This window comes from Colossoma macropomum, unplaced genomic scaffold, assembly GCF_904425465.1.
Source record: "Colossoma macropomum unplaced genomic scaffold, Colossoma_macropomum, whole genome shotgun sequence".
In the NCBI taxonomy this organism is placed as follows: Eukaryota; Metazoa; Chordata; class Actinopteri; order Characiformes; family Serrasalmidae; genus Colossoma; species Colossoma macropomum.
Window position 1 is genome coordinate 720564 of NW_023494807.1, and position 18497 is coordinate 739060.

The 18497-nt window shown below is 41.1% G+C and overlaps 1 protein-coding gene across 1 annotated transcript in view; it reads left to right on the forward strand.

The window, feature by feature from the left end:
• Positions 1-18497, forward strand: part of mre11a (MRE11 homolog A, double strand break repair nuclease) — a 131083-nt gene that overhangs the window by 80649 nt on the left and 31937 nt on the right. Inside the window, exons 13-15 of the mRNA XM_036556092.1 lie at positions 414-587; positions 13592-13651; positions 16705-16906. Coding sequence (XP_036411985.1) covers positions 414-587; positions 13592-13651; positions 16705-16906 — 436 coding nt within the window. The remainder of the gene's footprint in view (positions 1-413; positions 588-13591; positions 13652-16704; positions 16907-18497) is intronic.

Consider the following 18497-nt stretch of genomic DNA (forward strand, 5'->3'; position numbering starts at 1 on the left):
GATCATGAGAAGTTTCTAAGACTGAACTTGGGAGGTGTAGAAAAAATATCCCTGCAAATTTCTCTGCAAACACTGAAAAAAAAGTTAAATGGAAACTAATAATGACCAGGCATGGAAACACTAAATACTGATTATATATAATTATATTTAGCTGTTAAGACTTCTGTGTAATTTTCTGTTTTTTTTTTCCTGAGGCTGAACAATGAGTAATTTGTACTTAATGGCCAATAAATAGGGTGGGTGATCTCTGAAGGGTGGTCTCCGACTTTTGCACAGTGCTTTGTGTTAATCTGTGTGTATTTCACTGATACCAAATCTGTGTTTGTGTAATTTAATGTGTGATCTGTATGGATTACTTGTGTGTGTGTGTGTAACTCGGTGTGTGATCTGTATGGATTGCTGTGTGTGTGCAGAACATGCAGCTGTCTCTGCTGACGGAGCAGGGCATGGGCAAAGCCGTGCAGGAGTACGTGGACAAGGAGGAGCGAGATGCTATAGAGGAGCTCATCAACTACCAGCTGGAGAAGACGCAGCGCTACCTCCGAGAGAGGCGAGTGGAGGCCAGTGAGGAGAAGATCGACGAAGAGGTGAGAGAGTGAGAAGAAGAGGAAAGGTGAAAGAAGAGAAGTAAGGGAGGGAGGAGGGAAGGAATGTAGATGAGGGAGCGAGGAAAGAGAAGGTAAAAGGAGGTAAGCAGCAAGAGATGAGGTGAGAAGTAGGGAGGGAGGGAGGAGAGGAGGTGAGGAAGGAAAGAGGTTAGAGAGGGAGGAGAAGAGAAGAAGTAACAGGAGGGATAAGAGGAGGTGAAGAAAGAGATGAGATGAGCAAGGAAGGAGAGGACAGTGAAGGGAAAATGGAAGAGAGAGAAGGCAAGAAGGGAGGAGAAGGCAAGGTGAAAAAAGACAGGAGGTGAGCAATGACAGAGAGGTGAGTGAAAAGCAGAAGAAAGGGAGGGAAAACGGAGGCGGGGGAGGTGACGCAAGAACAAAATGATGAGCGAGGGAAGAGAAAAAGAGGTGAGAGCAGCCAGAGATGATGGAAGAGGTGAGGGATGGAGGAGAGGAGATGAGGGAGGAAGGGAAGGAAAGGAGGTGAGGGAGGGAGCAGATGAGATGAAGTTGAAGGAGAAATGATGAGGAGGGAAAAAAAGAGGTGATGGAAATTATGGAGGGAGAAGAGGAGACGAGGTGAGGGAACAGAGCGGAAGGTGAGAGACGGACCAGAGATGAGTGAGAAGAGAAGGTAGGAAGAGATGGAGGAACAGAAGTGGTAAGGAAGTAAAGAGAGGAGGTGAAGGAAGAGAAGAAATGAGCAAGGAATTTTCACATTTCTGCATTTTTTCTGCTGGAAGTTCTCATTGCAGGATAAAGCTGCTTCTGCTAAAGCAATGATGAGTCGAGCGAGAACAGCTCACTCAAGTGTTCAAGCCTGAAGCAAAAACAGCCTCATTCAGTTGTTTGTCTGCTGATGTTGAGCGGAGGAAAGCGAGTTTGTGTGATTTATAAAGGAATAAACTTTGTCATGTGGAGTAAAAGAACCTCTGTGTCTGCGTTTCACCGCTGCTGACTGACGTTACACTGAATGCAGTTTGTGCTTAAAAGTTGCTGCTGCAGCCGCTTTCAGAGGAACAGTTTTCATTTTCTTCCTCAAAATTGATCCGCGACTAAGAGAGTGAGTGCTCGGCGGAGAGTAGATATTCGTTCACTGGTGCCAGTGGTTCCACCTTAAGTGGTGCCTGAGGCACCGGAATATAACTGCTGCACCATTTAAGGTGGAACGTGAAAATTCAAACAAGAAGCTGACTTCAGCCTTGCAACTTTTTAGTGTTTGACAGTTTTTCATTGCAGATTAAATGTATCAGGAAGCCAGCTGAGTGCTTAAAAATGCAAATAAGAGAACGTCTACAGTGGCGCTCCGGACCCTGATGACCTGGCACGCCCCCCTGCCTTGATGTGCCTGTGTTTAGCTTTTTGCCACTTTAACTAGTTTATTGTTAGCGAGCTGTTTTAACATCTCCAGCTAACATGGCAAATCCAGCATTTTGGTTATGGTTATTTTCATCTATCCATCGATTTATCACACATTCTCGGATTTTAATCTTGGAAACTGTGATAAAGATAAAGTGCATGAAACAAAGTAAGTGAACGGCTGTAGTTCTGAGGTTAGTTACTGTCCCTAAGACAGTGGCGGAACTTGTTTCACCGTGTTTATGTAGTTGTGAAAAGGGCCTGTCATGGTGAAGTGCAGTAAGTTTGAAGTACCCTTTACAAGCACTGATGATAGCAATATCAAAAATATCAGTAATGTAAGCACTGGATGACGGAACAGTGTGCAAGGGGCATCTGTGGATAAAAGTAACAGAAGCAATAGCAAAGTGGAAAACTCCAGTTCCCCTCGAGAGCCTCTAATGTGACATAAACCCTCGAGCTGGATAAGCGAGAGCGAGATGCTACAACCACAGAGCAGTCAGAGGCAGCCAGTGTTGCTCTGAGTGGAAAACTGTAAAACTCCATTTTTAAAGTTGACTTTGAGCAAAATGTGTTTTTATCATGATTAACTATACGAAATAATGCTTTTTAAACAGTAAACAAATAAATCAATAAGGTGAATAAACTGAAAAGCATACTCTAGCTTATAAAAGTGAATGAGGTAGTGAGGAGGTTAATTTTAGATTTTATTCCACTGCTTCGTTGACAATTTCAAGTCATCATTCTGACAATTTTCTGCACTGTGTGAATTTTCAGCATCAGTATGACTGCAAATGAAGCACCAGACACACTTCTAACCCAAGTATTTTCACATTTTCCATCAGTGCTGAGCACTGCTGTCAGTTCGACAACACAAGCCACAGTTTTATTGATCAGGGTTTGTGAGGCGTCTGGTCATAACACTGCTCTCTTATGAATAATACGTTCTGTGTGGAAGATTTGTGTGATCTCTGTAGGGATCGAAGGGAAACGTGGCTGCCATGTCGATGTGCCTGCTTTCTGTTCAAAGTGTGGTTTTGCTGTTGAAGGGAAAACACCTGTTTTTCAATGTTGTTTGATATCGATAGTTATTTACTGGTATATAATTAAGTTGGCTTGACAAAACAAATCATGTTTGAATATGTTTTTGACAAAGAGTTCTTCACTTGTTTAAAAAAAAACAGCAGAAAGAAGACTTAATAAGGTACACATTTAAAATGATGGTTCTTTAGGGGTTCTTTAGTAAAGAAAGTGGTTCTTCATGGAACTCCGAACACTCAAAGAACCTTTTGCATGATTAAATGTTTTTTTTTCGCATGGCGAAGTGGGTCTTGAGATTGATGGAGATTGGGTTTTATATAGTTCTGTATAGAACCTTTTTGAAAAGGGTTCTTTTTAGCACCAAAAAGGGTTCTGCTATTGTTACAGGCTTGACATTGTAACAATAGAAGAACCTTTTTGGTACCTTTTCAACCATGCAGCACATTCACCATCAATCTGTGGAACCATTTCATCATGCAAAAAAACATTGAATCAAGGGTTCTTTGAGTGTTCGTAGTTCCATAAAGAACCATTTTCTTTACTGAAGAACCGTCTTTCTCTGATGAGAAGTGATTGAAAAAGGATGCAGTGATGACAATGGAGAACATGCGGTATGTCTGAGAACGTAAAGTGTATGATAATGAAAAGAGGAACATAAAGGCCACGTTCAGAGAAAGAGGGAGAGAGACGAAGGAGTGATGCCTTTGTGAGGAAGACTCAGATGAAGACAGCTGTGGAGAAGAATACATTGAGAAGGCAGTGTAGGCAAAGCAGGAGCAATGAAGGATGTGAATGGACTTCCCGATAACTAATTGTGTGCTGATGAGGCTGAGCAGGAGCATGTGTGTGCCTTCATTGGCGGAATTTAAGGAGATGTAAAGAAATGTTATTTATAATCCGTGAATGTGTCTTCATTGTCCCAGCACATAAGCGTTTATCTGCCCTGTGAATGGAGTCTTTGAATTCTGGTGAAGTGTGTGTGTGTGTGTGTGTGTGTGTGTGTGTGTGTGTGTGTGTGTGTGTGTGTGTGTGTGTGTGTGTGTGCGTGTCTGCATGTAGTTTCTTTTCTTCTTCTTCTCGTCGTGGTCTCCTGTTAATGTCTCTGCTTCAGACACTGTTCTAGCAATTCATTGGAAGCCTTGACGGTGTGCCTGGGTAGAAAAAGCAAGTAAGACCTTGAAAGTTTTTGATAATGCAGAACTTTCCAGAAGCGATTTGAGCACAACATGGAATAGTTATGAAAGGTTGCTTGAAGTCTTCTGTTTTTTCTCTGCTGGCTTTAGATTTTAAAGATGGATTTGGTGTCAGATATGATCCATTAGAAGTAATGAATCTGATGGAACACTGATTTTACAAATCGCCTAAGGAAAGAAAAAGAGGGAGCAATAGACAGATAGAAAGACAGACAGAGAGAACGATAGGCAGACAGACAGACAGACAAAAAGAGAGGGCGATAGATAGACAGAAAAAGAGGGAGAGATAGACAGACAGACAGAGAGAACGATAGATAGATAGACAGACAGAGAGCGATAGATAGACAGACAAAGAAAGAGCGAAAGATAGATAGAGATAGATAGACAGATAGATAGATAGACAGAGAGAGAGGAATAGATAGACAGACAGACAAAGAGAGAGAGCGATAGATAGACAGACAGATAGACAGACAGAGAGAGCGATAGACAGACAGACAGATAGATAGACAGAGAGAGCGATAGACAGATAGACAGACAGATAGATAGACAGAGAGAGCAATAGATAGACAGACAGATAGATAGACAGAGAGCGATAGATAGACAGATAGATAGACAGAGAGCGATAGACAGATAGACACAGAGAGCGATAGACAGATAGACACAGAGAGCGATAGATAGATAGATAGACACAGAGAGTGATAGATAGACAGACAGATAGACAGAGAGAGCAATAGACAGATAGACAGAGAGAGCGATAGCTAGATAGACAGAGTGACTGACTGGGCCGTTCTTTTGGTCCATTTATCATAAAATTTACACACAATGTAAAGGGAAACGCTCATTTTCAAATTATGTAAAAAACTGAAAAATGGCAAAAATGGAGAAACGAGGTTCTGTATCAACAGCAGTGATACGTTTGGCAGAAATAAAAATGTTCATAGATTAGGCAGAAAAAACAGACAAAAGTTAGAGTAAATGATTTAGGTGTGTTTAATGAGGCCTGAAGTCTGAGGTGTCTTGGCCTGCAAGGACTGGAGCCTGACACACGTGCTCTACGGTGAGCAAACCTTTTCTCCATATTTTAGTGCTCAAGCTTAAAAAAAAAATGTCTTCACATGTCTGTGTTTAAGTGCGAATTGCCATCCACTGTGATTATAGAACCCTGCTAGCTTGGCACTGTCATCAGCAAATTTCCATAGGGACGCTAATGCGTTAAAATCACAAAAAAACAGTTAATTGGACAGTAAAAGGCTGCTTATAAATCTAGTGCAAGGTTTCTGCATTAAACATTTCTATGTAATGACAGACTCAACTGGCAGATCTTAAAGACTGTATGACTGTGTTTGGTTCTCAGTATAGAAAAATGACTGAATTAGCCCATTTTCATTGTGTTATATCCATGATATCCCTTAGATTAGCCGTTGAATCCTCTCATTCGCCTGAACTCAGTGCTCCATAGACTCAAACACAGGGGTGTCCAAAGTCCAGGCCAGGGCCAAATGCGGCCCACAGACAGATTTTAATTGCCCCGTGTCTTCTGTTTAAAGGTGTATTATAAATGGCCCACTAGCCAGTACACTGCAGTTTTTCCTTTCACCCAATGGTGGCAGCAGTACCGCAAAACTACATTGTAATGCACCACATTGTGGTATTGAAGTTAGCTAAAGTTTAAGAGCCTTTCTCCTCTGATTAGACCTGCAGCTCAACTGACTGGCATTTAATCAAGACCACAGTCACATCGCAAGTTGTCAACTTAACGTTGAGAACTGGTGAATTGGGCAAGATGGAAATTTGAATACTTTTTCCATCCAGAGCCAACGCAAATGTGAATTCTTCATATGTCAGTAGACATTACAGTGAATATTCAGGAGCATATTCTGAAAGTGTGTGCTGTTTCATTCAGGGCAGATCGTGTAGTGTGGGGACTTTGATGACTAACAACAAAGGAAAAAAAAAAAATCTGTAAAAATATTATGTGTGGGGTCTTAAATTTCAACATCGGTTATTTATTTTTATTTATTAATTTATTTATTTTAATCCTGTACTGTGGGCCTGGCATAAAGCAAACTTCAAAACTCCATATCCACTTGTGTAATACTTTTGGGGGGCACCAAAGTGTCGTAAGAGATGTAAAAGCATTAATGTCACTTTTGTTCCGTCTTACATACATACATACATCATCTAAACCGCTTATCCTTCTGGGTCGCGGTGGGGTGCTGGAGCCTATCCCAGCTGTCATAGGGCGGAAGGCGGGATACACTCTGGACAGGTCGCCAGTCCATCGCAGGGCAGACAGACAGACATACATATACAATCACACACTCACACCTAGGGGCAATTCAGCATTTCCAATTGGCCTGACTGCATGTCTTTGGACTGTGGGAGGAAACCCACGCAGACACAGGGAGAAACTCCACACAGAAATGACCCTGGCCCCCCGGCCGGGAATCGAACCCAGGCCCTTTTTGCTGTGAGGCGCCAGCGCTACCCACTGCGCCACTGTGCTGCCCTTGTTCCATCTTGTTCTGCATTATTTCAAAATATTTAAAAAATAATCAAAGTCTATTTTGCTTACATGGTGGTGAAACAGGTGAGTGCAGTGCACAGTTTTCAAGCCATCATTTGATAAATGTCAGACCATCTATCCAACAGATGATCAATTTAAAAACGTAAACGTAACGTAAATGTAAAGCACTTCTAAATTGGAGAGATGCGCTAGTTTGCATTAGCTAAAATCTTTGTTTCTGGCTAAGTAAAGCACCAACACAAATTTAAACGATAATGATTCATATCTGCGGGAGTGACGTTAAGCAACTGTTTCATGGTGTTTTGATCTGTAGCTTGATTGGCTAACGTAACGTTAGCTTAGCGGGAAGGCTACAGACACAAACAGTGCCCCATTCCTCAGTACAGGCAGGATTCTGACGAGCTGCTCTGTTTAGATGATAAAGACAAATGTCTGATACAGCGAGTGTAGTGACTGGAGACAGAAAGCCAAAATCAGCTCTGTTTTGTGATGTGTGTGGCCGTCACTGAGCCTCTATTGTACTTTTACCTTTTACCTGGCTCTGATTTTTTCCCCTATCAACGCCACCTGTTGGTGAGCTCTCACACCACCAATCAGTGAGCTTCTTTAAAATATAACTGGGTGGAATGTGTTTATTTAGCTATTTAATTTTAAAAATACCAGCATCATTTATAAACACCATCATCATTTTTAAACACTGTGATGTGATCATTAACATTTGAAAACGAAGATACTACAACCCCCATTCCAAAAAAGTTGGGACACTCTGTAAAATGTAAATAAATGTAAATAAGAACAGAATGCAATGATGTGCAAATCTCATAGACCCATATTTTATTCATAACAGAACATAGAACACAAATCAAATGATGAAAATGAGACATTTAACCATTTCATGAAAAATATTAACTCATTTAGAATTTGGCGGCAGCAACAGATTTTTTTACATTTATTTACATTTTACATAGCGTCCAAACTTTTTCGGAATTGAGATTGTATATAATTAATGGTTAACTAGAATGGTACCACTGTAGAATAAGACTAACGTTAAAAACATTTATAAATGATTTGAATTAGTTTATCAATGTTTTTTAGATAATAAACACTTTAAAATTATTATTAAGTAGTTGTAACGCTTTATGATAAACAGTGATGAAGCTAACAGGTTTAATGCTTTAATGCTTGATTGATGAAGGCAAAAATAAGATCGGTAACCAGCAACACCTGAGCTTTAACTATACCGGTGAATGTGGGAGCAAACGGTGGGTCACATTATTCTTTTTATTTGCGTTCAAACTGCTTATTAATGATTTCTAAGGTGTTAATGAACTTATTAATAACAATTATTCCACTAATTTTAATCGATTCATTAACGCTTTGTAAAGGTGGTCTCATTCTAAAGTGGTATCGCTAATATTAAATCTCATCTCGTCTTCATCACCTGTTCGGCTGAAAACAAGCTGCCTATTGAAAGATGCGTGTAGACAGTTGCACTTATAAGCAGCACAATGAAATATGCACATATTCACAGCGTCGGTCATATTTTTCATCTTATTTTCTCAAATTGGAAGGTGCGAAAAGTGGAGCAGTGCCAAGGAAACCCACTCTTGGATCTCTAAAGACCCTTGTATTAGATGAGATGTGCAAGTGTGAGGGACTCATTTTAGTTTAATAAAAACGGAGTTGTTCTTGATTCCTGTTTGGTTTAGTGTGTAGAATAATTTAGAACAGAGCTTCTCAAACTGTGGTACACACCCCTCCCCCAGGGGTGCGCCGAATGACGTTGGAGGTACATAAAAAAAAAGCTGACGTTTATTGTTTAGGCTCCATTTCATCGTCTGACCACAATTAGCCCGATACAAACCATACGAACAAGACATCCTTACTGACACTGCTGCAAGCAGCTCTCTGAATGCTGGGTTTTATCTAAAGCCAGTGCTTTTGTTTTATACTCATGCTGTTTGCTATCCGGTGTTGACCAGAGGAGGATGGGTTCCCCTTTTTCTTTTTTCTTGCTCTTAGGGAGTTTTTCCTTGCCACTGTCGCCATTGGCGACGCTCATGGGGTTCGGACCCAGATTTTTCTGTAAAGCTGCTTTGTGACAACACCTGCTGTAAAAAGCGCTACATAAATAAACTTTGACTTGACAGTGCCAGATTTCTTAATAGCATTGCGCTCTTGCATACATGCTGCAGTGATGAATGAGTGGGATATTTATAACATCCAGCACATGACAGACGTGCTCTTTATTAATAGTTATTTGTGTAAAAGACTTCCTTCTGTGTGTTGCGCCTTTAGTTTACAGTTTGTAAGCCCTTTTCATAAGAAAGTAATTAAACACTGAGTACAACTGTATGGAATGGAACAAATTCCATACAGAAACACTGGCTTTCGTTTCTCTTTAGCTCACGATGGAAAAGTATACCATTTGATTTGCCTAGATTGAAGCAATTTAACCTTAAAAGTGAGGACTTTCAGCAAAAAAAAACAAAAAAAAACGTGAAAATGTGAAATTCTTTAGTTTATCGTGTGCTGTTGTTGGAGTGAATAAAGTATTAATTATTAACCTCTTAACACGCCATGAGCCCACCAGGCACAAAGTATTATTATACACTTTTTTAACCTAAGAAATGCTCCATTAGTTTGCATTAAGGTGTCCATTTTTACTGTATAATAAGCCTTAAAATAAAAAATAATTCTGGGATGTTAAAGGGATAATTGTTGTTGAAGCCTGTATACCTCGTTAGCCATGTGCCCAAGTTTTCACATTCACAGATGTGATTTAGTTTGTGGGTGTAGTGAGGTGTTAGTTTGTAGCTGCTGTGAGTAGCACTGAGCTGAGCTGTAAGGCTGTTAAAGCAGATGATGTTGCTGTGCCGAATGAGGTCCGTGGCACATTAGTGAAGATTTTATTTTTCGTTTTTCATTTTACAGCCGCAGACCCTTTCACACATGCATGTGTGCCCACATTTAGGACACTGCAATATTTATTCAACTTTATTCAGAATATCTGGTCTTAAGCGTCATCGCATAATCAACATATTTGATGGTTTAAGGGGGACTGATGTCTCACATACACTATATGGACAAAAGTATTGGGACACATTCAAATTACACCCAAAGAGGCTTTTTTTGACATCCCATTCAAAATCCATAGGCATTCATGTAAAGTTGGTCCCCCTTTGCAGCTGTTACAGCTTCCACTCTTCTGGGAAGCTTCCTACAAGATTTCGGAGAGTGTCTGTGGGAATTTTTGCCCATTCGTCCAGAAGAGCATTTGTGAGGTCAGACGCTGATGTTGGACGAGATGGCCTGGCTCACAATCTTTGTTCTAGTTTATCCCAAAGGTGTTTGATGGGGTTGAGGTCAGGACTCTGTGTGGGCCAGTCAAGTTCTTCCACACCAAACTCACCCAGCCGTGTCTTTATGGAGCTGCTTTGGTCACTGGGGCTCAGTCATGCCCCACAAAGTTGTAAGTGAAGAATTGTCCAAAATGTCTTGGTGCTGAAGCACTAAGATTTCCCTTGACTGGAATTAAGAGGTCTAGGCCAACCCCTGAAAAACAACCTCACAGCATTATCCCTCCTCCACCAAACGTTACAGCTGGATACAATGCAGTCAGGGAGATAACGTTCTTCTGCCATTTGCCAAACCCAGACTCGTGCACCAGACTGCCAGATAGAGAACCGTGATTCGTCACTCCACAGAATACGTCTCACTGCTCCAGAGTCATGTGGCGGTGTGCTTTACACCAGTTTGCATGGTCTACCGGTTTGTTGCTGAGCTGATGCTTCTGTTTCAGAATAATAACACTTACAGTTGACAGGGGCAGATCTAGCAGGACAGAAATTTCACAGACTGACTTGTGGCAGAGGTGACATCCTATGACAGTGCCGTGTTTAAAGTCACTGAGCTTATCAGTACGACCATCTACTGCCAGCGTCGGTCTATCAAGACTGCAAGGCTACGTGCTTAATTTTATCCACCTTTCCGCAGTGGGTGTGGCTGAAACTCCTCAACTCAATAATTAGAAGGGGTGTCCCAATACTTTTGTCTGTATAGTGTGTGTATCATGGCAATATGTGCACATGCTTATATAAGGAGCAAGAGGAGGAAGTTTATTGTCTGAAGGGATACAGGACTGTTAAAAGTTTGGGAACCACGGATTTAGAATAAACATAAGTTGGTAATGTATGTTTATTTTCCACTTTGCATGACTAGACACAAAAAGTAGAGAGAATTAAGATATCAGTTACTAGTTAAGTCTAAATAATACAGTTCAAACAGCCTTCCTGATAAAGAAGGTGCAAATTAAAAGCATTCTCACATTTTTATGCATTACCTACGTTTCATAAAATATTCATAAGGTGAGCGTTCTGAATGTGTGATGTGCATTATACAGTAATAAACAGCAACAATTATATATTCACTCCCCTGTTCTGAGGATGAGTTTAGAGATTTGAGTGCATTCATAAACATATCATGTTGTCATGTTATGTGATTTCCATTCATTATTAATATGCTTTCTACTCATTAAACAATACATTTAATGAATCTTTCAGAATGGTTATGTCATTGTAATGAAGCTTTACAGTATTCTTGAATATATCAGTGAATATGACAAATACTTCATGTACATGTAGTTACTGTACTGTATTGCACTAATTTAGTGACTTGCATAAGATTTTGCACTTCCCAGTGCTGTTAAACTGGTGATTTCAGAAAAGCAGGTCAGAGACCCATGGGTTCATTAAAGGTAGATGAAAAGTTCCTTTGTATGTGCATATGATGTCATTAGCCTCTGGGCTGCTGGTGGAAAAGCTTTATAGTTAGAGGAACAGAGCTCAGGACAGAATTATTATTCATTAAAGTGATGAAGTAGTAATCATGCTGCTCACACACTCACACACACTTTGCAGACCTCCCTGGAGAACGAGTCATGTACTCGACTATCGCCCTGCTCAACACTCAGATGATACTATGACCAAAAATGAAAAACCCCTTGGGCCTCATTCACCAACCACTCTTAAGATGAAATTTCTGCTTAAAACCCATGAAGATTCTGACGTTGCAATGTTTTCTTATTTGGGATTTGTTCTTAGGCTAGAACAGAATCTACACACACTCGAGCAGGTGTGAACAGTTCTGCAGTTTAAGAACACGTCATAAATCTGACGTAGACTTTTTCTTAGGACCTTACTCAAGAACACATTTAAGAAATAGGAAGATATTGGACTATGAGGCCCAATGTCTGTCCAGATCACAGTTCTGGCGATATTTGCGGTTACAGCATTTGCTAAAAAGACTTTTTGGTCGGTTATCTGAGATATTAAAAATCCCTTTATCAGATCCAAGATGGCGGCGCAGTAGCACACTCAGCAGCCTCTCCAGGTTCGACAAATGGTGCTATTTCTATGTTCTGTCTGGCAGTTTCATGTTCTTTATTGTCTGCACTGTGTATTGTATTGTTTTGCATTTGTATTCTTGTGCTGCACCAGGGTCCTGGGGGAATGTTGTTTCGTTTCACTATGTACTGCATATCTTATACTAATGGTCAAACTGCTTTGTGACGACAGCTGTTGTAAATATACAGTGGATCATTCCCAGCCCTGCAGTAACACTGTCCACTCACTTTCCACTCTATTAGACACTCCTACCTTGTCGGTCCACCTTGTAGATGTGAAGTCAGAGACAATAGCTCATCTGCTGCTGCACAGTTTGTGTTGGTCATCCTCTAGTCCCTCATCAGTGGTCAAAGGACGCTGCCCACAGGACGCTGTTGGCTGGATATTTTTGGTTGGTGGACTGTTCTCAGTCCAGCAGTGACACTGAGGTGTTTAAAAACTCCAGCAGCACTGCTGTGTCTGATCCACTCAGACCAGCACAACACACACTAACACACCACCACCACGTCAGTGTTACTGCAGTGCTGAGAATGATCCACCACCCAAATAGTACCTGCTCTGTGAGGGTCCATGGGTGTCCTGACCGCTGAAGAACAGGGTAAACGGGGGCTAACAAAGTATCAGAGAAACAGATGGACTACAGTCTGTAGCTGTAGAACTACAAAGTGCACCTATATAGTAAGTGGAGCTGATAAAATGGACAATGAGTGTAGAAACAAGGGTGCATAATGTTATGCCTGATCGGTGTATCAGTCAGGTTATGTAAGTGTTATTACATTTCAAAACTACAGCAAAACATCAATAACTGCTAGACGCCTGCGGGGTAGATGCTGTTTGAATGCCGTCAGATTCGTCGACCTTTTCGTCTTTTTTGCTGAGCTTAATGGTGGGGGGTAAACACTCTTTTGTTCAAGCACTTTATCCATTTTGTGTGATGCTTGTCACCCATAGCAACCATATCACAGGTCTGTCTCTCTTTTCTTTGTCTAATTTGTCTTACCATTTGTTTCTGTCTCTGTTTTTTTCATTCTGATCTGAGAATGCCAGTGGAATGTCTCTCTTGGCACTGTCTTCTCTTTTCTTCCACTGTTTGTTCCTCTGCTTAATAAAACACAAGCCTGCTGTGTGAACTAATGGACAAAATGTCACACACTTAGACTTTTTTAAGTTCTGATGGTTTGCTAGGCTTTTGCCTTGCACTGACACAGTTTGACATCATTCACAGCAGTGGGCTGAGATATGAGTGACGTTTCTGTGTTGATGGCAGGTAATATAGAGCACAGGAGCAACAATCTGCACAGATTTAGTGATGTTTTATTGTGACTCACAGAGCAAGTGAATTCAGAGGTTGCACAAATATATTCTGAATAAGTGCTCTGACTGTATGTGTGTGTGTGTGTGTGTGTGTGTGTGTGTGTGTGTGTGTGTGTGCGCGTGTGCGTGCACATGCAATCTTAGATTCGCCGCTTCCGAGACTCAAAGAGAAACACTGCAGAGGAAGATGAAGAAGTCAAAGAGGTTAGTTAAACACACACACACACACACACACACACACACACGCACGTAAGTATATGTATGCATGTATAGATACATACACCAATGAGCCAAAACATTAACCACTCACAGGTTAAGCTTATAACATTAATAATCTTGTAACAGCGCCTCATCATGTCCAGGTCTAGGGTGTATTAGACGGTAAGTGAACGCTCCCGTATGCACCCTGCTGCATATTGGGCTGTGTAGCCGAAGACAGAGTGTTCATGCTAATCCCCCCACGATCGAATGTGTGGAGGACACAGTTGGCACACAGGTGTCGCAGCTGGGCTGTGAAGCAATGGAAATGGCTATCTGGTCAGATGAGTCCCATTTTCTTTTACATCACACGGACTGTTGGGTACGTGTGCCCCGTTTACCCCGTTTGCCCCGGGAAACTGTGGGAAGAAGACAAGCCAGTGGAGGGAGTGTGATGCTGTGGTGTATGTTCTGCTGGGAAACCCTGGCTCCATGCATTCATGTGGCCACCTGTGTGCCGCTTACCTAAACATCATTGCAGACCACGTCCAACCCTTTGTGGCAGTAATATTCCCCAAAGGCAGTGACTTCTTTCAGCAGAGTAATGTAACCTGCCACACTGTACGGATTGTTCTGGAATGTTTTGAGGAACATAACAAAGGAGACAGTTTGCCCTTCAGAGGTCTTGTAGAGTCCACAGTAAGATCCTTGGCGCATCTAAACTGTTTTGGCGGCACGCAGAGGACCAGCAGCGTATTAGGCAGGTGGTCATTAGGCAGAGTAGCTGTCAAGAAGCCATTGGCTGTTACCGGAAAGAAAATAGACAAAAAAGAAGAAATTCAAATAAAAACACTGCTGGTTTTCTCAGAACGATGAACTGTCCACCCTGGAGTCCAGACCTCAACATAATTGAATGTGCTTGGGATGACTTGAATCATGAAGGGTGGTATCTGACTATTGCACAGTATTGTGTATTTTGAAAAGCAAAAATATTGGTGCAGTGAGGTGAAATGGGTTATTTTTGTTATATATTATAAAGTCTGTTTTAAACATGGGGCTAAAAGCAGAGAATGTCTGCTTTTATTTCGCTGCAGTGTTTTTCATGCTGAATAAACAGTACAGGAAAATGTGTTTACTTCTCCAATTTCAGCTAAGTACAAGTATTGGGACAAAGAAAAAGTTCTAAAGCAAAATATAATTTAAAGTTAATAAAAAGTGACTTTACATTTAGTAACTCCCTCAAGTGTGCGACCTGTTGACATCACCAGACCCTTCCGATAACTTCATTTAGACTCCTCTGAAAAGCCTTTATGGCACCCTTTTTCTGATGGCTCTTGTTTTAGGGGGTACCTGACTATAGTTTCCTCTTCAGCAGGTAAAATGCAAAAAACTTGACTAGTCTACAACTTTCCTTCCTCTCCCTTTTGATGGCTATGTTTGCAGTATTCTTCAGGTCATTGTCTTGCTACCTTATGTTTACTATCCGGTGTTGACCAGAGGAGGATGGGTTCCCCTTCTGAGTCCTGGTTCCTCTCAAGGTTTCTTCCTGTTTCTTAGGGAGTTTTTCCTTGCCACTGTCGCCACTGGCGACGCTCATGGGGGCTCGGACCCGGATTTCTTTTTGTAATGCTGATTTCCTTGTAAAGCTGCTTTGTGACAACACCTGTTGTAAAAAGCGCTATATAAATAAATTTTACTTACTTACTTACTTACCTTATGAGCTTCTGGCCAAAGAGTTTGGAGTCATTTGCTTGGACGTAAACAGAATGTCATAAGAAATGATTCTGCTTCTACCATCACCAGCTACATCATGAACGAAGACGCAGATGAAGTGGTGTGCTTTGCAGTCCATCTCTTTCTCCAGGCTTTCTCTTCCATCACTTTGGTAAAGATTAATCTGTACCTCATCTGTCTGTAAAATTCCTCAGGCTCATCTGTGTACTGTGAGCTCCAGCCTGGTCCCTCTGTTCTTGGTGCTGATGAGAGATTCACGACTTGTAAAGCTTCTCTTGAAGTCTTTTGCGGATGCGGAAATGCAGCCACTTCTTTGGATTTTATTTTTGCGGTTTTTTTTTGGTTTTTTTTTCCCCCACAGCTGTGTTCCTATCATCAGCTGTTGCAGTCATCCTGAGACAGCCTGATTACGGAAATTACGGCTTGTAACTCCAGTAGTTTCTTTCTTTTTTGTGTCTTTCTTTCTTTCAGGAGTGCCCAGCTTTTTCTGCAGTGGTTCTGATTAGTTATTGCAGGAATCTAATGTTAATAAATGCTTGGTTTTCCATCCCTACACTGTTAGACATAAAGATTCTGTGCAGGTACATTTTTCATTCATCAAGGGGAAAAAACAATGTAAATGTTCCCTCAAAGGTACAACAGTGGTTTTAGGGTCCAATTAGACTAAAAGTACATATTTATACCTTTTCATAACTGAATGTTTTAAAACAGAGCAATAAAACAAAAAGCCTGGAGGCGAGACGGGGTGTGTGGAGTCAGTACAGCTCAGAAAATATCATTTCAGTGGATTATGGTTCAGTTATGTTCCCTGGCTAAAGGTACTGCTATGTACCTTTGAGGGTCCCTCCCCAGTGACAAGAGGGGGACTGACCCCAGTGACAGTTTACTACCTTTGTTTCTGTAGTAAATTCTCATCTCATCAGGATTTCATCTGATTTTGTGCCTTTTACATCAAAGAAATGAAAGCCCAAACGCAAACTCCAGTTACTTCAACCAGATCTACGTATTCGCAGCAGTTTAATGCGTTCACAGTTAAGGGAGCATGAAAAACCTGCACAATCTGAATCTCCTGGCATTCATTTGTCCCAATACTCAGGTTCAGCTGAAATTTTTGAGTTCATGAAACGAATAGCAAATAAACAGTATGTTGTATTGGGGGGGGGGTATATGTATAAAAAAATACATGAAACGTGTAACTTTTGTATAAAGCACTGTACAGGATCAGAGCCATTTTGTTTTTTCCTCTGTTTTACTATAAAGGCAGTACAAAAACAAATTTGTGCTTCTCCTCATGCGCTACACTGAGTGCTGTATGTTTTGTTTAGGCTATTAGTCGGGCAAAAGCCCACAGGGACCGAGGCGATTCTGTCAGAGACGCTGATGCTGACCTCTCGGATGAGCCACTTGACATCTCTATGGAGTCAGATGAAGATTCAGTCCCTACGTCGTCAGGTCGAGGAAGAGGCCGAGGGGCTAGAGGCAGAGGGGGAAGAGGCCAAAGCACTACAACAAGAGGAAGAGCAAGAGGTACACACACTCACTACTTGTCAAAAGTTTGGGGACATCAAGCTTTTCGAAATGTTTTGATACACGTGAACATTTTCTTTGTCAGTTTGCAGTAACAAAACATGTTAAAGACAAATCAGGGAAGAAATCATGTGTAAATATTTGGGCAAGTACAGGATTAGCTTGGAAATAGAGCTAAAGCCTACACAGCTCAAACCTTTTAGGTGCTTAAACCGTAATTTTCAATATTGTCTTAGTTTTAAAGGATTGTTTTCTTACCTGATTGAACGGCGAGAAAGTTCTAGCAAAGTTTCTCCAAACCTTTAAGGACAGACGCAGGAAGTCTTGCGTCACTCCTGCTCTCACACACTTGACTCTTCAGTTCAACGCTCTGGGCTTTTTCTTGATTTTTGCATATATTTTTAAATTCTCCTTAAAAATCAGTTGGATACAACATGATACCCACATATTGTATATGAACATGTTCAGAACGACTTCAGCTCTCTCTGTAATGAGGCCCTTTTGACCTGGAGCACCGTGTAAAGAGAGAGTCCAGCCATAATGCTGAAAAAATCTAATCTGGTTTTAGAAATTCTGGATATCTCTTGTGAAAACACAGCTTTACTCAGGTGGAATTGTTTTGGTCCCTGAAATGGGTTTGCCAAAGTCTCAGGTTCACAAATGCAGTGGACTTTATGAATAAAATAGTAGATACATGTTCTCCTCATCGCTACCTTCCAAAACCACTGCAGCAACTTCATCAGCTGTGAACTTCTTACACATCACTTTCCGAGGTGACTGAATGGAAAATGAAGTGTTTTCAATGTGATGGGTCAGTGCTTAGTTATTTCTTGAGTCTCCATTGGTCAGTTTCACTCAGAAAGACACACAAATCCACCAGTTACAGGCGAGAGGCCGATAACTGACACACAGATCCACCATTTATACCCAGGCAGTTGGTCTGTTTCTCAACTTGCCTTTATTCTTATTATTATTGCATAAAAGTCATGCAGGAAGAAGCAGTTTGTTATGGTGGGTTCTTGTTCTGAGAGACTGAAACCTTTTCCTAAGGAAATTTATTTACCTGTTTTTTCACCCTGTTGAGCAGTTTGACAGCTGAACCTTTAAGATCTGAACTTTTGAAAGAATTTCCATGCTTGTTTGAATGACCTACACATAACAAATGATTAAACAAAATGTAATAAGAGCTGTTTCAAGAGGTGCACGCCATGGGGGAGCATTTATGGTATTTGATAGTTTTGTTGTTATTTTGTTTGGCCAGATTTAACAAAGAAATGTGTGTGTCCTGCTGTGAGCAGCGCTGAGTCAGACAGATCTGATTGAAGGAAATCAAACAAGATTAATGCAGTGAGAGCAGATGATGGAAGGGATGTTGGGTAGTTCCACACCTCTGGCATTATAATGAATCAAGCCTCAATTTGAGAGTGAATGAGAAAGAAAAGCCCTTAATAAAGGACCCCAAAGACCACTAAAGTAGAGCAGTGGACACACACACATCTGAGCTTCTGAAGTGAGCGCTGTAATCATCACTGTAATGCTCTTCATCAGTCATGTCCTCTTGGTCCATCATCCTCACTACTACTTATCACTG